Raw genomic sequence first — 20,987 nt, 5'->3', positions numbered from 1 at the left:
GCTGTGGTTGCTACACACTACTAACTGATGGGATTGTTCCGATGTGCAGCTACAGGGAGACACAGCAATTTGTGACTGTTGGCACACTCAGAGATTACCTGCTGTTAGGGACAGATGATCCTGGCTGTACATAGTTTGTCTGCGTCCAGACCCCAGGTAATCGATGGCTATACAGTCAAAGATAGCTGCAGAAAGTATGGACTGAGTAGCCACAAATCTTTGCGCACACCTGTCATTCCAGCCGCAGGAATCTGCATATTTTTGCCACTGGAATTCGCAGGGTGTACTAATCACCAGAGCGTATGTCGCATAACAGTTAACAAACTGCACTATGGTTTGTTAACTGGTGTGTTAACTGTACACCAAGAACAAGCAGTTCTTGGGTATTTTAAAATCACTTGTGCATTTGCATCACCATAGTGTATTAGTTGTTACACCAAGAAGAACAGTGCTCAGGTGATACAAAAACAAGTGATTGTGTATCACTAGAGAAATGCATGTTCTGGGTGTAACAGTTAAAACAATATGGAATGTTAATTTTTACTCCGGGAACAAAGTTCTCAGGTGATAGGAAATCATGCACTTTCAGTTAGGCCCTGTTCACACCTGTGCAACTTGTCATGCAATTTGACCATTCCAAATTGCACCCAATTGCCAGCAATGGAACCATTCACGTTGCAGCGATTAAGAAAAAGGTTTCTGCACTTTTTAGATTTCATTGTAACTCACATAGACTTCTGTTACATGAAGTCGCAAGAACTAGCACAATTACAAAGCCGCACTAGTGTGAATGGGGGTTTGGAATAAATAGAAAACAAGGCGTTGGCAATATGTTCATAATTTCATTCTACTGTCTTGTATCAGTTATGACCACCAGGAACTGCTGGTTGCATTGTGTACCTATAGTTACAATTTGTTTTGTCTTGTTACATGATTACTCTGGAAACTGCTTTTTCTTCTTAAATAACAATTTTGAAAAAAATAAAAATAAAATAAAAAATAATAGAAGACAAGACAGGATTATAGGTTTAAAAAAAAAATGATTATTTCAAGATTACAGGTTCTTGAAAGGGGGGTAATGGGATGTGGATTTTTGTTATACCTGGGAGTGGTTCATGGGGGACTGTGCATATGTCACAGGGGTACTGGATGTCTGGGAGGATGGGGTGTGGGAAGTAGTATAATAGCAATCTGAAGGAGGACAGTATGGGCTGGGGTGCATACTGGTGGAGGAATGGCCTGCAGTGTAGGTGGCTGGGGTGGATATGGTCATCCGCGGAGCAGGAAGATTTTCCCGATAAGCAGACCTACAGGCCGCCAGATAACAGTAAATGTCATCTGTGGCCTGCATAGACCGTTGAAAAGGGAGATCTTCAAGCATAGGCAGTATACTGCGGCAGAAAGCTACATGCCGATTGGCATGATTCAGAAAAGCGTCCTCAGATGAATGCACCTTCTGGTGACGTGTACGTATGTCGTTCAGGGTTTGGAGAATGTGGTCGTCAATTGATGATGTAGCCTGCTGCCGTCGTGCATGTCGTGTCTGCCAGACTGGTGTCTCCTCTTCTGCCGCAGTCCCCTGAAGAGATAGAACAAGAAAAATTGTAGATATATTGCTAGATTAAAGAGATAAATACATGATAAACACATATGTGCATACGTGTATTGATAAAGAGCAAAACATAAAACGAGTTATATATACCTGCATACTTAATGGAGATAATCGTGCTACCATCTCCTCAGATGCTGTTGCAGAATGTGAGGGTCCCTCATCACTATCCTCTCCTTCCTCCTCTTCCTCCTCCTCAGCCAAATTACTGGTTGTACTAAAAAAAAATTCAATTATAAATAAAGAGCAATAAACGAACACCTTTGCAATTTCAGCAGGATCATCAATATGCACTGCCCATTTCTACTTACACCCTGGACTCCATCGGCCTTCTGAGAAATGCAAGCTCTGTGGCATATGGATGAGGTCTGCGACGAGGTCCCCTTGCTGGGACACCATTTCTGGCCAGCTGCTCATCGGTTATATCTCGACGTAAACGATCACGGAGTGACTTCCAACGTGTGCGGAACTCGTCACCTGCAATTTACCCAGATATTCCAGACACAATGCATAAAATACCCTGGGGTGGATTTACTAAAACAGGAGCGTGCAAAATTTGGTGCAGCTTTGCATAGAAACCGATCGCCTTCCAGTTTTTTTTTGTTTTTTTTTGTCAAAGCTTAATTGAACAAGCTGAACTTGGAAGCTGATCAGTCACCATGCATAGCTGAACCAGATTTTGCACTCTCCAGTTTTAGTAAATCAATCCCCATGGGTCTGTACATTGCTCTGTACATAACAATATACAGGCAAACAGCACTTACCTCTCAGCTTCTTGTCTTGTGGACTCAGTCGGTCCCAGTTGGAGGTCAGGGCCTTGTAGACCTCGTCCCAGGCCCTCAGCTTGTACACACGATCAGCATATTGCGGATGCTCAAGGTCCCACAGCTCTGCATGTTGCTCCACTGCTGCAATTAGAGCACTCTGGCTGACATCTTTGGTGCGGGGCATCCTTATAGCTCTGGCTATTTTCAGGTCTCAAAACATGAATACTTACATTTTTTTCTCTTTGCAGGGCAGTGTTTAAGTTTACCTGTGTATATACAAATATACTCGTAAAATACTGCACTCAGGAAAAATGATCTATTTTTACTTTTTTTTTTTTTAAGTACCTGTGTGCATGAGCTATAGAAACAATGCAACCTGTGTTTAGATCAAAGAAAAAAAAAAAAAACCTGAATGCCTAAAATCGTTTATTTTATTCCCCCATGTGCAATAGCTCTAATACAAGAGTGTCAATGTGTCCAAACATACAGAATACAGAAAGACAGTAAAGGCACAATAGAAGGCAGTGCTGGGAAACCGGCGTTCTGTGTGCGTTTCCCCTACCGCATTTAAAATGCCCTTCAGTTGCGATCTATAGCAGATGTCAATGTTAACAACACCCCAGGTTGCAGAGCAGTGCGTTTGCCTGCACTGGATCGCATGGAAAAAAAGTACCATACAATCCGGTTGCATTGCGTTTTCAAAAGCGGTGCATGCACTACTTTTGGTGCGATTTAGTGCGATTTGAGCCAACTGAAAATTAATGGGCTCAGATCGCACTGTACTGAATTGCATGTGAATGGAACAGCAATGCCCGGTGCGATTCATTATGTGAACCATGCCTAAGAATTCGGCCATGTACACAGAGCATTAAAACTATTAGGGATTGTTGGTAAAAAGCTGAATAGTAACATGTACAGAGAATTACAGCACAGAGATCCAGACAAGAGCTATTGTACATCCAGAATAAAAACTAATTCTGCTCATTACACCCAGCACTGAGCAATGAGATGCGTTACTGGCTAGGACCCACATTTTATAGAAATAATAGAACTACATGGTCCTTTCACACCATACTGCTGATACAAACTCACTGCAATACATTGAAAATGCACTGGAAAGAACACTGGAGAGCTGTGTTGTGGAGGGGGCGGGAGGGGCTGGCTCAGGCTCCCAGCAGATCACTGAAAGGGTGAGCCAGCTGTCGGCCCAGGGTTCTGGGAAAATCCTGATCATATGGTCAGGACCTTTTCAGAACCTGGACCTGCTCTGTGGATGTCAGCTGACTCTAGCCCGTTGTCAGGTGAAATTAGATCACAGGAGTGCAGAACCAACTGCACTCCTGTGATCCCCAGGAGAAGTATAGCCAAAATAGCTTTGGTTATACTCTATAATATGCTTTTCATGCACCTTGTGTTGCATTACATTGCATTTCTTGGCATGTGGGTATGTTTTTACGTCACTGGTTGTAAAGTAACAGGTCCTTGGAAGGTTCAAAATACTAACACCAAAGGCACATAGACACACAATAAGAAAATCAGCAGTAAATATTCATACGCCGAACGATCAGCCGGTAATATGATCGTTAGTGTAGTGCTTTCAACAGCATGCTATAAAATTTTTGTTGTATGTGAACACAACGTCCCATTTTCGTTTAATTGGCATAGTTTTCATCCGAAGAATATCGTAAGAGCAAGACTATGCATGCTTGGAAACAAAAGAATACATTACAAAACAATTCAACACATTACATCACTTCCGAAGTTGTATTCTGTCACACGAAAATTTTCGTAAGTGGATTAACCTTTTAATTTTTGATACAAGACTAGCATGCAAAAAAACAATGACTATTCGTCCGATAATCTCATTGTGTGTGCCAGGCTTTTTAGGGCATATTCACAACAGTGCAATAACTGGTATTTTTATTGGATAAAAATAGGATTTTTTCGTCATACTTACCTGTAAAATCCTTTTCTTTGAATACATCACAGGACACAGAGTTAGGCTATTATTCTTTAATTACTGGGTTATACACCATCTCTAGGTGAATGGACATTGGTAGTACTCAATCCTCAAAAGAGGGGAGGGGCCTCTGTGTCCTGTGATGTACTTGAAAGGGATTTTACAGGTAAATATGACGAAAAAATCCTATTTTCTTTATCATACATCACGAGACACAGAGTTAGGCTATTATTCCTTTCTTGCTGGGATGTCCCAGAGCAATAGCCTTGAGGGGAGAGAGACACCCTGCCAAAAAAAAAAAAAAAACAAATCAAAATAGTCATAGCTGTAGTACACTATGGCCAAAATCGGAATCCTCGGCTGCTCTAACATCCACCTGATAAAATCTTGTGAATGTATGCACTGAAGACCAGGTAGCAGCCCTACAAATCTGAGCCACAGATACCCGGATGGCGAAAAGCCCAGGTGGTTCCTACACCCCTGGTAGAATGAGCTCTCTACCTAAAAAGGGAGGAGCCTTACGTTTCAGACCATAAGCCTGAATGACCAATTGGTGGACCCAATGGGCAATGGAAGCTTTGAAAGCTGCCTGTCACCTCTTGGGTCCCTCTGGCAAAATAAAAAAGGAAGAAGGAGTCTGACCCTCGGATCTCTGCAGATCTAGACAAACTCTGACTGCCCGCATAATGTCCAAGGAGTGCAGTCGTCTCTCTTCTGCCAAACGAGGGAAAAAAAGAAGGCAAAACAATGTCCTGTTCAAATGAAAGGCAGTCACCCCCTTTGGCAAGAAGGATGGAATAGGCCGTAACACGACCCTGTCATGTTGAAGGATCAAGTATGGTTCCCTGCACGAAAGGGCCGCCAATTCTGACACCCTTCTAGCCAAGGTGATGGCCATCAGGAAGGCTAGCTTGCCTGACAGCAAGACTAATGGAATTTCCTTGACAGGCTCAAATGGTCGTTTCTGTACCACAGACAGCACCAGGTTTAAGTCCCAAGGACACATAGGTGACCCAATGGGGGAAACAAACGAGTTGCCCCCTGCATAAAGGTTCGGACCAGGGAATGGGAGGCTAAAGGCATTTGGAAAAATATCGACAAGGCTGAAATCTGACCCCTGATTGTACTCAAAATCTGATTTCTACAACCGACTTTAGAAAAGAGAGAATTCTCCCAATCACGTATTTCAGAGAATGCTATTTTCTGGCTTCACACCAAGCAATACAACCTTTCCAGACCTCATGATAGATTTTCCCAGTGACCGCTTTCCTGGCATTTACTAGGGTAGACACCACAGATCCCGAGATGCCACGATCCTTCAACACCCTGGCTTCAATTGCCATGCCATCAAATTTAGAATATAGGACCTTGAGACAGTAGATCAGGGCAGCTTGGAAGCATCCATGGCCCATCTATTGCCAATCTCACAATCTCTGGGAACCAGGGCCTTCTGGGCAAGGCTGGTGTCACTAGGATGACTGGAACCCCCTCTTTTCAAATCCTGTGCAACAAATGTGGAAAGGAGAGGGATCGATGGGAAACCAGGGAGAACTGGCTCCATGGAACTACCAGATTGTCTGCTCCGATTGCCAGGGGATCTCTTGTTCGAGACACAAACTGATATAGCTTGTTGTTGAACCTGGATGCCAAAAGATCCACATCTGACCATCCCCAATCCTGGCAGATTTCCCAGAACAGGACAGATCTGCTGGCGGCTGAGATAATCTGCCTTCCAGTGCTCTACCCCCGGGATATGGACCGCCGATAGAACCGGCACATGTCCCTCTGCCCAGGAAAATATGTGGTTCATCCCCTCCGGAGTTGAACGGCTCCTGTTAGTTGATATAGGCCACCATAGTGGCATGGTCGGACTGAACCCTCATCAGGCAGTCCTGAAGCTCCACCGTCTAGGACCGTAGGGCCAGATGTACCGCCCACAACTCCAGGATGTTGATGCTCTGCTCTTGACCATCTCCCCTGAGCTGTGAGCCCCTCTAGGGTCGCTCCCCAGCCGGAAAGACTGGCAACTGTGGTCAACACTCTCCAAGACATTGGGAGGAAGATGCTTCCCCTTCGCAGGTTCTGATCCTGCAACCACCAGCTTAGGCTTAAGCACGCCCGGGGAGATAAGGGTAATCCAGGGCTTACACTCTCCTGTTTCAAGCCAACAAGATGTCTTGTTGTATAGGCCTGGAATGGAACTGGGCGTAGGGAACTGCCTCGAGGGAGGACACCATCCTTCCCCGACTGGAGGGCCGATTGGAGGGTTGCCTGGTGCCCCTTACCTGAGGCACACCTGATCCTTCAGGGCACCAATCTTTACAGGTGGCAAAAATACCCTTGTCTGGACCGTATCTAGGATCAGCCATAAATATTTCAGACTCTGAGCTGGTCTCAAAGCTGACTTTTCAGTATTTATGAACGAGCCCAGGTTTTCTAAATACCGCACTGTGCAAGCTAAGTTCTGTTCTAGGGCCTGCAGTGAGTGATCTCTGAGCAGAAGGTCGTCCAAGTATCTGAGCACCAAGATTCCCTGGGCCCTTAAAAGACCCAGTACTGGTGCTAGGACCTTTGTAAACACCCGGGGTGCTGTGGCAAGCCGAAGGGCAGAGCCACAAACGTTCCTCCACTGCAAACCGCAGGAACCTCTGATGAGGTTGAAAGATAGGTGCGTGTAAATACATACCCTTGATATCGATGGAGTCTAGGAAGTCTTCCATCTGGAGCGAGGCTACTAGCGAGTGGACTGACTCCATCTGAAAAGGACTGGAATTATCGATACTGGTTCAGGGATCTTAGATCCAAAAGCCTGCGCCCATTTCGGATACAGGGACCTATATAATGACTCCCTGATGCACTAAATGATCTAGTGCCTGAAACAATAAGTCTCTTTTTGGAGGATCCTAAGGAACGCTGGATCTTAGAAACCTCTGAGGATGAAACCCCCGCAATTCCAGTTTGTAACCGCAGGATACTGTCGAGGTGACCCACTCATCCTGAACCACTGTTCTCCAAATGTCCGCAAAGTGAAGCAGCCTTCCCCCCACCTGATAGAGTGGGGGCGTCCCTTCAAAGCAGGGTTTGGTGCCAGGTTTAGAAGAGTTTTGGACCTGCGGCTTGCCCCTGGCTCTAGCGCCCTGTTGGCGGCGGAACTGCCTTGATGCTGAGACACCTTAGGAAGCGGTCCCTGAGGTTTTAAACTAGTGACGCCTGGTCCTTCTCTTCACAGGAAGTAGAGAGCTCTTCTCTCCAAAAATTTTTTGGATATATTTTTCAAAATCATCATCAAACAAGCGTTCCCCATGGAAGGGGAACCCTGCCAACAGCTTCTTACAGGGAGGCTCGGCTGACCAGTTCTTAAGGCACAGAATTATGCGCATGTGTACAGACAGGAGAGCCAAACAAGAGACTTGTTGTATCAAATCCTTCAGGATGTTCCCAATCAGCATATACTACCTGTTCCAACAATGGGTGCAAGGGGAAAGCCTGTCCAGCCTGAGGAGGCATCAAGGACCCCAAAGAGGACTAGGGAGGCTCAGAAACCTCTGCAGGAGGTAACTTAAAGGCAGAACGAACCATCTTGGTAAGAGTCTGGATCAAAAGCCTCTGCGAATACCAAGTGGACATCTTCTGGCCCAGATGTCTCAGAAGCAGATTCATCTGCCTGGCCCTCCACAGAATCCTTAGCATTTAGCTCTTCCCGTTCATCAATCCATTCCTGCTCCAAGTTAGGAGGATCAGGGGAGGGGGGGGGGGGGGGGATCGGTTACGCTTCCTGCCATCCTGTGAGATGGAGGCAATCATGCCAGCAATCCTTTCCTCTAACCCGGCTAGAGATGAGGACAGTGATAAAGGCTGAAATAGCAGCGTTGGCAGTAGGCACAACACCAGACAGGCGCAGTGGTTCAGATTGCCCTGAAACCTCTGGTCTCTCAGGGGATGCAACACTAGGGATTCAACTAGGCTCCTCAGGAGCTGCTGAGGAAACAGATGTGCCCTTCCTTGTAGTGTTAACCCCACTCCTTTTTTTTGAAGACATTGCAAGCCACAGAAAGGGAATACCTGGGTTTAATATTTACACTACCCCAGAAGGGAGACCCCTTAAAAGGGCTCATTAAGCCCCTATGCAACAATCCTGGCAAGTACCTTAGCCTGCCAACCAACACCGGAAGGACTCACATGACCTGGGTAAGAGGAATGGACCGCTGAAAGTGAATGGTCCAGAGCCTGCTCTGTTTCCCACAGCTGTTCTTTGGAGGTGCCGCATGTCAGCCACCTTCCGTTTAAATAAGATGGTGGTGCGCCGAATGCTCTGCACATGTGCGTGGTCACGGCGGTGCTGCACATGCTCGCAAGGTCCTACGCGCACCATGGCGAATCTTCGTGTGCCATACTAAGTGCTACAGTGCATGCGCGGCTCTGTGTGCGCACAACATTCTGTGTGGCGAAGCCATGTGCGTCATGGCGAACCAACATGTGCAATGGCGAATTCCCATGCACGGATAAGAATGACAGCCAAGACAACAAAAAAGTTATTCCCCACAAAACTCCAGCAACTAGCCCAAGCTCCCCCTGCGGTCACCACCACACTGGTGTCTAGCGCAGATTGTTACAACACGTGGGGCACTCCACAATAAGTAATAGGTTTCACTTACCTGTCCGGGCGCAGGGAAACCTTAGAAACCAAGAGCCAAATCACCATCCATCACGACGGGTTCCATCACTTCGGGACCTTTGAGGTCTGGGTACCCTTTTCATGTTTTAGGGTCCACTCCCTTGGACCTGAACAGCACACTGCAGGATTGCCTTAGCCCTGTAGTATCCAGGATTCCACTAGGCAGGGTCAAGCGCTCAAAGGTTGCATTACAGGCAAAACCTTGCAGGATCCTTACATCTTCTTTGCTTGGGTACCATTTATTTAAGCATATAAGCTCTTTTTCAAACGGATCCGATTGGTCACTCCCTTGATTCATTTAGGAACCAGTATTGAGACTCAGATCGAGAGAGCTCAAACATGCCCATTCACCTTGCAGACACTGGGAAAAAAAACGGAAGCACTTCCTGTACGGGAGGAGTTATATAGGGGCGAACTTCTTGTCTAAGACTTTGGTCTACCAGTGTCCATTCACCTAGAGATGGCATATAATCCAGTAAGTAAGGAATAACAGCCTAACTCTGTGTCCCGTGATGTATGATAAAGAAACAGTTTTCTGTGTCCACGATCAACACTGCAATGCGGCCAGGATGTGCGATGTAGTGAACTGTAGTAAAATGCTGCTGTGCAGAGTCACAATTGGTCACATTGTTACACTTGAAATAAAGTAAAAAAATAAAATTAAAAAAAAGAAATGTTCTGAAATGTGAATCACACCATTCTCTCACCACAGCTCACTAAAAGTACATGCCAACAACTGCCCGCATGCTAAAACTGATATTTAGCGCGCAAGCAGCATGAATGAGCCCTTATGTTGCATTGCATTTTAACACAATGCACATGTACACAATATTGTGGTGTGAATGAGTCACATAAAACATTGTTTTCTCTCGGCCCTTGCAGTGACCTGCATTGATCCGGTGCAGTTGCGTTGCTTTTACTTGTGCGTTCTGTTAATGGGCAAGTTCACATTTTCACGAAAAATTAAAATGAGAACAAACTCCAAATATCCTGGCCACCTTTGCTCAATGCTCAGAGGGACAACATGACTGCACTGATCAATGAGAAGCACTTCTTTTTTCTGGGACACCTTAGCAGAAGTAGACTCAGATGCGCTTATCATTGGTGAGCATGGTCACGTGGCTGCCCCTGCAAGCATCATGATGGATACTCACTCCAGGGCAGTGTACAGACTGTTACACTGGGGTGGACAGCTATGCGCAGTGCGGTGGCCAGGATATTTGGCGTTAGCTCACCTATTCATTTTTCCTGAAAACACAAACTTACCTCTTGAGTTTAGAACTACTTTAGTCACTCGCCATCCAACGATGTATCGGTATGTTGCTGGATTGGAAGGGTGATATGTCGGTCATCGCTGTAGAAAAAAAAAAGATATAATTTTTTAGCACTGGCGATTCCCTTTAATGTAAAAGTAATCCTAGCAGCTAAGAAGCCGCTGGATTACTTTAAGACCCCTTTCACACTGTGCCGCCACTGGCAAAGCTGCGCTATTTTTATTTTTTCATTTTAGTGGTGCTATCTGGCTGCTAGCGGGGCAGTTTTAAACCCCCCCGCTAGCGGCCGAAAAGGGGTTAAATCCGCCCGCGAAATTTTGCCGGCGGTAGCGCAGCGCTGCCCCATTGATTTCAATGGGGAGCAGCGGTGAGCTGCTGGCAGGACTTTTTCTGACGCCCTGCCAGCGCACCGCTCCAGTGTCAAAGCCCTCGGGCTTTGACACTGGAGTGAATGGAGCAGCTGTTTTAGGACGGTTAGCAGGCGCTGTTTTTAACGCTATAGCGCCTGCAAAACGCTCCAGTGTGAAAGGGGTCTTACATGCGGCGGAAGGGGGTCCCACTCCCCTCCCGTCACCGTCTTTACCGGGCGCTCTCGTGCATTTGGGGAGCCCAGTAAGGATGTGGCCAGCAGCATCCGGTTCCTGGGATAAAGTGAGAGAAACTGAGGTTGTTCCTCCCACCGCGTGACGCCAGAAACCAGAAGTGACACCGTTACCCGCTTGAAAAAGCATCTGATCAAACCGATCTTAGTTTGATCAGATGCTTTATAGGGCAAAGAAAAGACCTGTGGTCTAATAGGCTCCAGATCTCTCCATAAAGAGGACCTGTCATTTCTCATGCCATCACAAGGGAAGTTGTTCATCCCTTCGGATAGCAAAAAAAAAGAGATTTAACCACTTCCCGACCAACCACCGCAGTTATACTGCGGCAGGTTGGCTCCCCTGCGCGAGCCCTCGTAGCTATACGTCGGCTTGCGGGGGTCGGGATAGCAGGCGCGCGCGCAGAACAGATGGGGTGCCGATGCTCGTGGCCGACGGTCGCGATGAACACCGGCCATGAGCAATCATGACTAGGAGACACAGAACAGGGACAAGTGTGTGTAAACACACACTTCGCTGTTCTGTTCTGACAGGAGTTACAGATCGTGTATTCCTATTAGCTAGGAACCTCGATCCGTCACTTCCTCTAGTCAGTCCCCACCTCCTTCAGTTAGAATCACCTCCAAGGGAACACAGTTAACCCCTAGATCGCCCCTAGTGTTAACCCCTTCACTGCCAGTGACATTTTTACGGTAATCAATGCAATTTTATAGCATTGATCACTGTATTAATGCCAATGGTCCCAAAAATGTGTCAAAATTGTCCGATGTGTCCGCCATAATGTCGCAGTCACGATAAAAATCGCAGATCGCCGCCATTACTAGTAAAAGATAAAATAAAAATACTATAAATCTATCCCCTATTTTGTAGACGCTAGATAACTTTTGCGCAAACCAATTAATATACGCTTATTGCGATTTTTTTTACCAAAAAAAATGAGAAAAAATTAGCTTTTTTTTAAAGAAAATGGGGATATTTATTATAGCAAAAAGTACAAAATAATGCGTTTTTTAAAAATTGACGCTCTTTTTTTGTTTATAGCGCAAAAAATAAAAACCGCAGAAGCGATCAAATGCCACCAAAAGAAAGCTCTATTTGTGGGAAAAAAAGGACGTCAATTTTGTTTGGGTACTTCGTCGCATGGCCGCGCAATTGTCAGTTAAATCCACGCAGTGCTGAGTCGGAAAAAGTGCTCTGGTCAGGAAGGGGGTAAATTCTTCCGGTGCTGAAGTGGTTAAAAAAAAAAATACAAAATAAATATACAGTGTAATTAAAAATAATTAGTAAAATAATTTTTTTTTTTTTAAAGTGCCCCCATCCAAATGCAAACATGCGCATAGATCCTACACACATATGTAAACAGAGATCGCACCACACACGTTAGAGTAAGGACCCTTTCACACTGGGGCAGCGTCGGCGGTAAAACGGCGCTATTTTTAGCGCCGCTATACCGTCATTTTAGCGGCGCTATTTGGCCACTGGCGGGGCGGTTTTAACCCCCGCTAGCGGCTGAAACAGGGTTAAAACCGCCCGTAAAAAGCGCCGCTGCAGCAGCGCTAAGCCGGCGGTATAGCCGTGCTGCTCCATTGATTTCAATGGGCAGGAGCGGTGTATACACCTATCTTTCATCGCTCCAAAGATGCTGCTAGCAGGACTTTTTTCAGCGTCCTGCCAGCGCACTGCTCCAGTGTGAAACCACAGCGGCTGTTTCAGGGCACTTTGCAGGCGCTATTTTTAGCGCTGTAGAGTCTGCAAATCGCCACAGTGTAAAAGGGGTCTAAGGGAAATCATTTTAGCACCAGCACCTCTGTGGAATTCTAAACTTTTAAAGCGGAGTCCAAACCAAAAGTGAAACTTCCGCTCATCTGTCTCTCCCCCCCTCCGGTGCCAAATTTGGCACCTTTCGGGGGGGTACCTGTTTTTGACAGGTACCCTGTCCCCACTTCCGCTGGACCTTGCCATGGCGAGGTACCTTCAGAAGTCTGGCTCCGTCCGCCGCTGGGCCAGTGAGAGAGCGCAGCGTGCTTTGCGCATGCGCAGTAGGGACCCAGTCGTGAAGCTGCAAGGCATCACTGCCGGGTTCCTTTACCGGCAGCACCCGACAGCTGATGGAAACATTGTTAGACTCCATGAAAGGTAAGTGTACCTTATACATACACTTACCTACAATATGTGTTGCTGCGGGCTTTTAATTTTTGGAGGGAGGAGCGGAACTTCGTAAAGGCTTTTAAAGCGCTGCCTATGGAGATTTATAGGTACCGTAGTTTGGTGCTCTTCCTTGGGCAGACGCAGTTTTAAAGTGTGACATGTTTGGTATCTATTTACTCTGCGTAACGTCATCATTTATATTTTACCAAACAGTTGGGTATTATACTGTGTGGTTTTTTTTTTTTTTGCATTAACATTCATTAAAGTGTATTTTTTCCCCAAACAAATTTGAGCTTAAAACAAATGCATAAATAATCGAAAGACATAAAAATATGCAACACTCACCATTTTATTCCCTAGGGCCTCTGCTTAAAAAAAATATATGTTTGGGGGTTCTAAGTAGTTTTCTAGCAGAAACTATTGAAATGTAGGAGAGGAATGTCAGTATTGGCCTGGACTTGAAGAGTTGAAAGGCACAGACAGGGCATGGTGGCATGAAGGAGGCGTGTAGAAAACCATTGTTCTCTATATGTCCTCCTCACTGTGACTGACATTACTAGTACAGGTCACTGGTGTGAATGAGCCCCAGCACCCAGCATACAAGTCTTCCATAACAGCACCTTGTTTTCTATTTAGGAGAACACAAAGCATTGTATTACCAAGGACAACATGGAGTTTGATGTAATGGCCATTAGTGAAGGGAGCTGGGTTGAGTTGTGTCCTACTTACCATGCAATGTAATGTTTGTGATAACAAGCTGCACCGTGTGCGGACAAACTCTCCTCACAGATCATGAAGGAAGTGGGAGCAGGGAGAGCCGGGAATCCTGGGAAATGTAGTCCGCACTCACTTCCCCCATTGCCTACATGATGATACACAGGTCTCCACACCTACACACCGTATGTCAGCTCCTAGTACAGTCATGTCCTATTCCCATGGCGTACATAGACTTCAGAGTAATTCCAGCTCTGTCCCCAGTACTACAATGTTCTCTGTAGCTGTCTGCTCCTACGTAGAATATTGCGGCCATTTTGTTGAAGCCGACTGTGGTATTTCTATACACGGTCTCCAGAAACATGGCTGCGGACATATCCAGGGACAGAACGTCCCATTGAGAGTATATGAAGGTTGTCCCCTCCTCATCATACAGAGGGAGTTACTTTCCATGTATGATGACCACCCCAGCCTGGACCCCGCCTCCTCCCTGACGTAAGGTATTATTCCCGGGGCTGTCATGGCGGCTCAGAAGATCAATGAAGGGCTGGAGCACCTGGCCAAGGCAGAGAAATGGTAACAGAGAGAGAGAGAGAGAGAGAGAGAGAGAGAGAGTGAGTGGATGACTGAGACCATGGGAGCTATTAATACATGGGATTAACGCTGGGATATGTCTATCCCCCTCTCCCATAGACGTATATAGTGCTGTCATGTCCATCCTCCACTTCCATAGAGATATACAGTACTGTCATAGCTACCCCACACTTCCATAGAGATCTCTAGTGCTGTCATGTCTATCCCACACTTCCATAGAGATCTCTAATGCTGTCATGTCTACCATAGAGATCTATAGTGCTGTCATGTTTATCCCACACTTCCATAGAGATTTCTAATGCTGTAATGTCTATCCCACACTTCCATAGAGATCTCTAGTGCTGTCATGTCTACCATAGAGATCTATAGTGCTGTCATGTCTACCATAGAGATCTATAGTGCTGTCATGTCTATCCCACACTTCCATAGAGATCTCTAATGCTGTAATGTCTATCCCACACTTCCATAGAGATCTCTAGTGCTGTCATGTCTATCCCACACTTCCATAGAGATCTCTAATGCTGTAATGTCTATCCCACACTTCCATAGAGATCTCTAATGCTGTAATGTCTATCCCACACTTCCATAGAGATCTCTAGTGCTGTCATGTCTATCCCACACTTCCATAGAGATCTCTAATGCTGTAATGTCTATCCCACACTTCCATAGAGATCTCTAATGCTGTCATGTCTATCCCACACTTCCATAGAGATATATAGTGCTGTCATGTCTACCATAGAGATCTATAGTGCTGTCATGTCTATCCCACACTTCCATAGAGATCTCTAGTGCTGTCATGTCTACCATAGAGATCTCTAGTGCTGTCATGTCTATCCCACACTTCCATAGAGATATATAGTGCTGTCATGTCTACCATAGAGATCTATAGTGCTGTCATGTCTATCCCAAGCTTCCATAGAGATATATAGTGCTGTCATGTCTACCATAGAGATCTATAGTGCTGTCATGTCTATCCCACACTTCTATAGAGATCTCTAATGCTGTAATGTCTATCCCACACTTCCATAGAGATCTCTAGTGCTGTCATGTCTATCCCACACTTCCATAGAGATCTCTAGTGCTGTCATGTCTATCCCACACTTCCATAGAGATCTCTAGTGCTGTCATGTCTACCATAGAGATCTCTAGTGCTGTCATGTCTATCCCACACTTCCATAGAGATATATAGTGCTGTCATGTCTACCATAGAGATCTATAGTGCTGTCATGTCTATCCCAAGCTTCCATAGAGATATATAGTGCTGTCATGTCTACCATAGAGATCTATAGTGCTGTCATGTCTATCCCACACTTCTATAGAGATCTCTAATGCTGTAATGTCTATCCCACACTTCCATAGAGATCTCTAGTGCTGTCATGTCTATCCCACACTTCCATAGAGATCTCTAGTGCTGTCATGTCTACCATAGAGATCTCTAGTGCTGTCATGTCTACCATAGAGATCTATAGTGCTGTCATGTCTATCCCACACTTCCATAGAGATATATAGTGCTGTCATGTCTACCATAGAGATCTATAGTGCTGTCATGTCTATCCCACACTTCCATAGAGATATATAGTGCTGTCATGTCTACCATAGAGATCTATAGTGCTGTCATGTCTATCCCAAGCTTCCATAGAGATCTATAGTGCTGTCATGTCCATCCCACACTTCTATAGAGATCCATAGTGCTGTCATGTCCATCCCACACTTCTATAGAGATCTATAGTGCTGTCATGTCCATCCCACACTTCTATAGAGATCCATAGTGCTGTCATGTCCATCCCCTCACTTAGTTATTGATACACACTTTATTAGCGTAATGATAGAAACTTGGACAATATTTTTATTTCTGTCACTGTCATGACACCATTTCTTGTATTGGTGTCATGGTGTCACAGAAACCGATATCTTCCCAGCGGGGATCACAGACAGAAAAAAGAAAAGACATGAATTTGAACTCTTCCCCAAATAAGAGATAAAATAGAAGACATGATGGAAATATCTATAAAGCAGGGAATGTGTTCTCATATACAGTGTAGTATGGGTGATACCATTCCAGATCTGTGTTGTTTTTCTCGTTGTCTATTTGTGTTCCTCCTCTGACACATGCCTCTTCTATTGTGTGTTCTGGTTCAGTTACATTGTATCATTCTGATTTTCATTTCTAGCTTAAAAACCAGTTTTCTAAAATGGAAGCCGGACTATGACAGTGCAGCCTCTGAATATGCCAAGGCGGGTATGTATGTACTAAATAAACCCACTAGCAACACACACGTCATGGGATGCATAGTGACCTTATTGGAAGATTTTCTTTTTATTCATTCTAAAGTGGAACTAAATCCTTCTATCCTTTACAGCCAGGGAAGCTGCAATCTTAGCTTCTGTTTGATCGGCAGTTGCCACAGTGCTGCATGTGTGATCAGTTATGACACCAATTGATTGATGACTTGACAGTTCATTTCAGAGCACAAGCAACTGTGAGAAAGTTCAAGGCATGCCTTACATTGTGGGAAACCATTCAATCGATGGGTTTAGTTCAGCTTTAGGACAATTCAAGTTCACTTGTCAGAACGAAAGCAAGACAGCTCAATATTCTCAATCATCGGAAAATCATTTGATTCTCCTATCCACCCTAAACAGTGTGGATGGAGAAATCTCCACTGCTGGCTATTGCATCTGGGCGACCATGACACCTACAACTCCCTGAATACCTGAACAGTGACTTCCTCTGGTAAGATACAGTCACTATTTGGCTGATCAGCTCAGTCAGTTTTTTTTTGTTTTTCAAGAACTATTTTGTTGAAGACATTTTTCATATCCAAATAGAGGAGGTTGGTGGCAAACTGTACAATACATTTGTATTGTTTACAATTAGGCTCCGTTCACATCTCCGAATTGCAGGCGGAATTGCTGTGATTCTGCCCACAATTTGCAATAGCAGCAAATCATGGGACGCCTGTGCCTTCCCGATGTGTTGCCTGTTGATTTTCGTAAGCACCCAAACTCTGCGCGGTTTTTCTGCATTTCATCTGGCGATAATCGCAGTAAAAATGCGCAAAGAGCATCGCGGTATACCCGTCGCCCAAAAGAAATACAGGAGCTACTTTTGGGTGACAGGGGTCCCGCGATTCTATTTGTGCGTTTTTACCACGATTGTCGTCCCCGTACGCGGAGATGTGAATGGTGCCCAATGAGGATGACTGTTGCAGAAGTACAGGTCACCAGCAGTTTTACAGAATCGTTGAAAAGATCAAGAATCTGCTTTAAAGCAGATCTAAACCCATCGATTTAACTGTTTCAAAAAAACAGTTACATTCCCATCATGCCAAGAATGTAAACATCACATTTGCTTGTGCTCTCACCCAAACTGTCAATCCAGCAAGTGGCTGATGTTATAACTGATCACATGTGCTTTACTGCATAAACAGACTGATTTTACTGTTGTGGGTTTAGTAACACTTGAAATTTAATGCAGAACATTGTGCGTTTTTGATGTGTTTGGGTTGCATTTTAACTCCCCCCTTTTACATCACAAATACCTTCCCACAGGCGTGTTGTGTTTTTGATGCGTTTTCCATTCATTTCAATGGGGAGGTTCATTTTTTTACTTGACTGAATATGCAACAAAAATGCAGCAAGCAGGATTTTTTTTTATCCAACCAAAGCTCAACTGACCGATGTGAAGAGCTATATAGGTTTTAAAAGGGATTAATTTTTCTTCTACTTTTTTTTCTGCTGTTTTATAACTAAAGAACTGAACAAAATCGCAGCCACATAGAACCACATGGTGCTAATTTTGTAGACCCCATACCGCGCCACATTATGTGTGTAATGGCACCCTTGTGTGTCTGCAAAAGAGCAGCGTGTTTTGCCCGTGGGTCGGAAATATGTGCTATTATGCACAAGTTTATGACCTGTACATCTGTAAACCTAGCCAGTCTTGGAGAGGTAAAAAAATGACATAAGATATATGTGACAGACCTAGCCGGGAGAGAGACTTTTGGAGGGGACTGTATGCTAGCCTCTTGCCGATCGATCGGGGGCCCTTGCATTTGGCGGAACGGTGCTCTTTGTGAGCTGTATGCCTGGGGACCCTTGAGGTGGTATTACTGTGGATTCGGGTCCTGGTCCCCCAGGACACACAGACTCTGGGGACACTGGATTTGCCATGTTGGAATAATGGCTGATTCATAATGCTGGGACAGATACTGTTAGGAGATGCTGATGTAAATTCTGTTGTCTGCTAAAATGTGTATTGTAAATAAGTCTCTAGTATGGGATCTAAGAGTCATTAGATCCCCATTGTTGTTTGTGTTAATTTACTCTGCTATTGTGTGAAGAAGAGTCTATGTTGATTGTGATAATGTTGATTGGATTTTCTGAACTACAAGACGGCCAGTCTGGCCTAAAGGTCATGTCTGAGTCATCTAGGCTGTCTAAAGGGATTAGTTAATTAGCTCATGTTAATTGGGTTAATTAGGTTACAGCTGTATTGTTAGAGTAATATGAGCAGAAGGTCTGCACCTCCACTTTTAGTGTATAAAAGCCTGTATTTTGCAATAAAGATATATTCCTGGTTGAACTTACATACAGCCTGCCTGGTATTTGTTCTGAGCTATCACAACTGGGTTAGAACAGCACATAGCTGTAGTTCTAATCCCGGAGCATCAGACGTTGCCATCTGATTCAATAGCTGCAGAGGAGTGTCGGGAGAGTGGAATCGAGCGAGCAAGGGGCTCGTTACAATATATATTCGTATTGTTCTAGATGGCATGAAATATTTACATTGTTTTATTTTACAGCTGTTGCTTTTAAGAATGCTAAGCAGTATGATCAAGCTAAAGATGCGTTTTTGAAGGAAGCCGAAGCTTATGAAAATAACAAATCGTATCCTTCATGTTTGACCTGTCATTAGCAGTCTAAAATAGTTGTCATTTTTATCTTAAATACTATTATTACTTATACTTATTTCTGTTATCTATTACTGATTATGCTACAAATGTAGAATTGGTCATCAGAAGATACAACAATTCACACCTCAGTGACAAGTACTCTTTGGGACGTCTGTTTGTAAAAGGCAATCTAAGGGAATATTTAACCACTTGACGCCCAGTCCAATTCTGACATTTCTCACTTACACGTAAAAATCATTTTTTTTTTTTTTTTTGCTAGAAAATCATTTGGAAACCCCCAAACATTAAATTATTATTATTATTATTATTATACAGGATTTATATAGCGCCAACAGTTTGAGCATCGCTTAACAAAATGAAGGCAGACATTACAATTTGGTACAAGAGGAAATCGGAGGGCCCTGCTGGTTAGAGCTTACAATCTAAGAGGGAGGGATATATATTTTTACTGTCAAGACCATGGAGAATAAAATGGTTACTGTCCAGCAGCTTTTCAAAAGAAACTTTTCAGGAAAAAAATACTCTTGAATGAATTTTATTTCTCACAAACACAATATAATACCCAATTTTTGGTAAAATGTAAAAGATGATGTTACACTTAGTAAATGGACACCTAAAATGTCACACTTTAAAATTGCATACACCTGTGGAACAGCGACAAACTACAGTACCTAAAAAATCTCCTTAGGCGATACTTTAAAAGCCTTTACAGGTTACCAGTTTGGAGTTACACAGGAGATTTGGTGCTAAAATTATTGCTCTCACTCTGACGTTCGCCTCATGTGTGGTGTGATTGCCATTTACTCATGAGCGTGGGACATACATGCGCATTCGCCTTTGCACATGAGCACAGGAGGAACATGGGGATGCTTTAAAAAATGTTATTTACCTTTTATGTACCTTTTTTTTAAATATTTTTCATTAACGTTATTGCTATAAACAACATCCCTGCCATGCAGTGTTAATTTCGTAGATGGTAATATTTTCTTCAACTAAATGAACATTATTTTAGTCGGTTAAAATACGACTAAATAAATACTAAAACAATTTAGATGGCTAAAATACAGCTAAAACTAAAATGGCATTTTAGTCAAAAGGCTATGTCGCAAAAATCCTTGTCGCTCCTGGTTTTTCACATCACATATTGGTGGGAACAGCATCAGTTCTTCTCACTGTGTGCAGGGAATCCAATGTTGCCGGTTGAATAGGTTTCGGGCATGCGGATGGATGGGAAAACCTAGGAAAGGCAGGGTGGGGGAGGTTGGTCAGGGTGGACCTCTTTCACCACCTGTAAAAGTGATCAAGTGGCCCATACAACACTGAAGAAATTACACTTTGCCGCAATGTAAAGTAGTGAGTGTACAGCTTGTATAACAGTGTAAATTTGCTGTCCCTTCAAAATAACTCAACACACAGCCATTAATGTCTAAACTGCTGGCAACAAAAGTGAGTACACCCCTAAGTGAAAATGTCCAAATTGGGCCCAAAGTGTTAATATTATGTGTGGCCACAATTAATTTCCAGCACTGCCTTAACCCTCTTGGGCACTGTATAAATGTCAATGGTCCCAAAAATGTGTCAGAAGTGTCCGATCTGTCCGTTGCAATGTCGCAGTATTGCTAAAAATCGCAGATCACCGCCATTACTAGTAAAAAAATAATACTAAAAATTCCATAAATCTTTCCCGTAGTTTTAGACTCTATAACTTTTGCGCAAACCGATCATTATACA

The 20,987-nt window shown here is 44.2% G+C and overlaps 2 protein-coding genes across 3 annotated transcripts in view; one reads left to right on the top strand and one right to left on the bottom strand.

Annotated features, from left to right (window-relative positions):
* Nucleotides 1-1,020: 1,020 nt before the first annotated feature.
* LOC141145054 (uncharacterized) lies at nt 1,021-14,083 on the bottom strand. 2 transcript variants are annotated; one of them, XM_073631335.1, is made up of 6 exons: nt 13,762-14,083; nt 10,278-10,365; nt 2,374-2,642; nt 1,921-2,086; nt 1,703-1,826; nt 1,021-1,579 (listed from the first exon to the last, which is right to left on the bottom strand). In XM_073631335.1, the coding sequence occupies exons 3-6, from the start codon at nt 2,558-2,560 to the stop codon at nt 1,097-1,099; spliced, it is 960 nt and encodes a 319-aa protein (XP_073487436.1). In that variant the 5' UTR covers nt 2,561-2,642; nt 10,278-10,365; nt 13,762-14,083; the 3' UTR covers nt 1,021-1,096. The 2 variants fall into 2 exon arrangements, with proteins under 2 accessions (XP_073487436.1, XP_073487435.1); XM_073631334.1 differs by lacking the exon at nt 10,278-10,365.
* An 88-nt stretch (nt 14,084-14,171) lies between these two features.
* Nucleotides 14,172-20,987, top strand: part of NAPG (NSF attachment protein gamma) — a 37,226-nt gene continuing 30,410 nt past the window's right edge. Inside the window, exons 1-3 of the mRNA XM_073631336.1 lie at nt 14,172-14,322; nt 16,512-16,579; nt 19,146-19,230. Of these exons, the coding sequence (XP_073487437.1) occupies nt 14,267-14,322; nt 16,512-16,579; nt 19,146-19,230 (209 nt within the window). The 5' untranslated portion in view covers nt 14,172-14,266. The remainder of the gene's footprint in view (nt 14,323-16,511; nt 16,580-19,145; nt 19,231-20,987) is intronic.

The sequence above is a fragment of the Aquarana catesbeiana genome, linkage group LG05, assembly GCF_042186555.1.
Source record: "Aquarana catesbeiana isolate 2022-GZ linkage group LG05, ASM4218655v1, whole genome shotgun sequence".
In the NCBI taxonomy this organism is placed as follows: Eukaryota; Metazoa; Chordata; class Amphibia; order Anura; family Ranidae; genus Aquarana; species Aquarana catesbeiana.
Note: the sequence above shows the minus strand (reverse complement) of the source record. Positions and strands in the feature narration are given on the sequence as shown.

Excerpts from the sequence above, each read along its gene's own strand:
- LOC141145054 (XM_073631335.1), bottom strand. The coding sequence starts at position 2,560 with ATGCCCCGCACCAAAGATGTCAGCCAGAGTGCTCTAATTGCAGCAGTG. Across the intron at positions 2,087-2,373 it reads ACAAGACAAGAAGCTGAGAG|GTGACGAGTTCCGCACACGT; the intron begins GTAAGTGCTGTT and ends GGTAAATTGCAG. Across the intron at positions 1,827-1,920 it reads AGGCCGATGGAGTCCAGGGT|TACAACCAGTAATTTGGCTG; the intron begins GTAAGTAGAAAT and ends ATTTTTTTTTAG.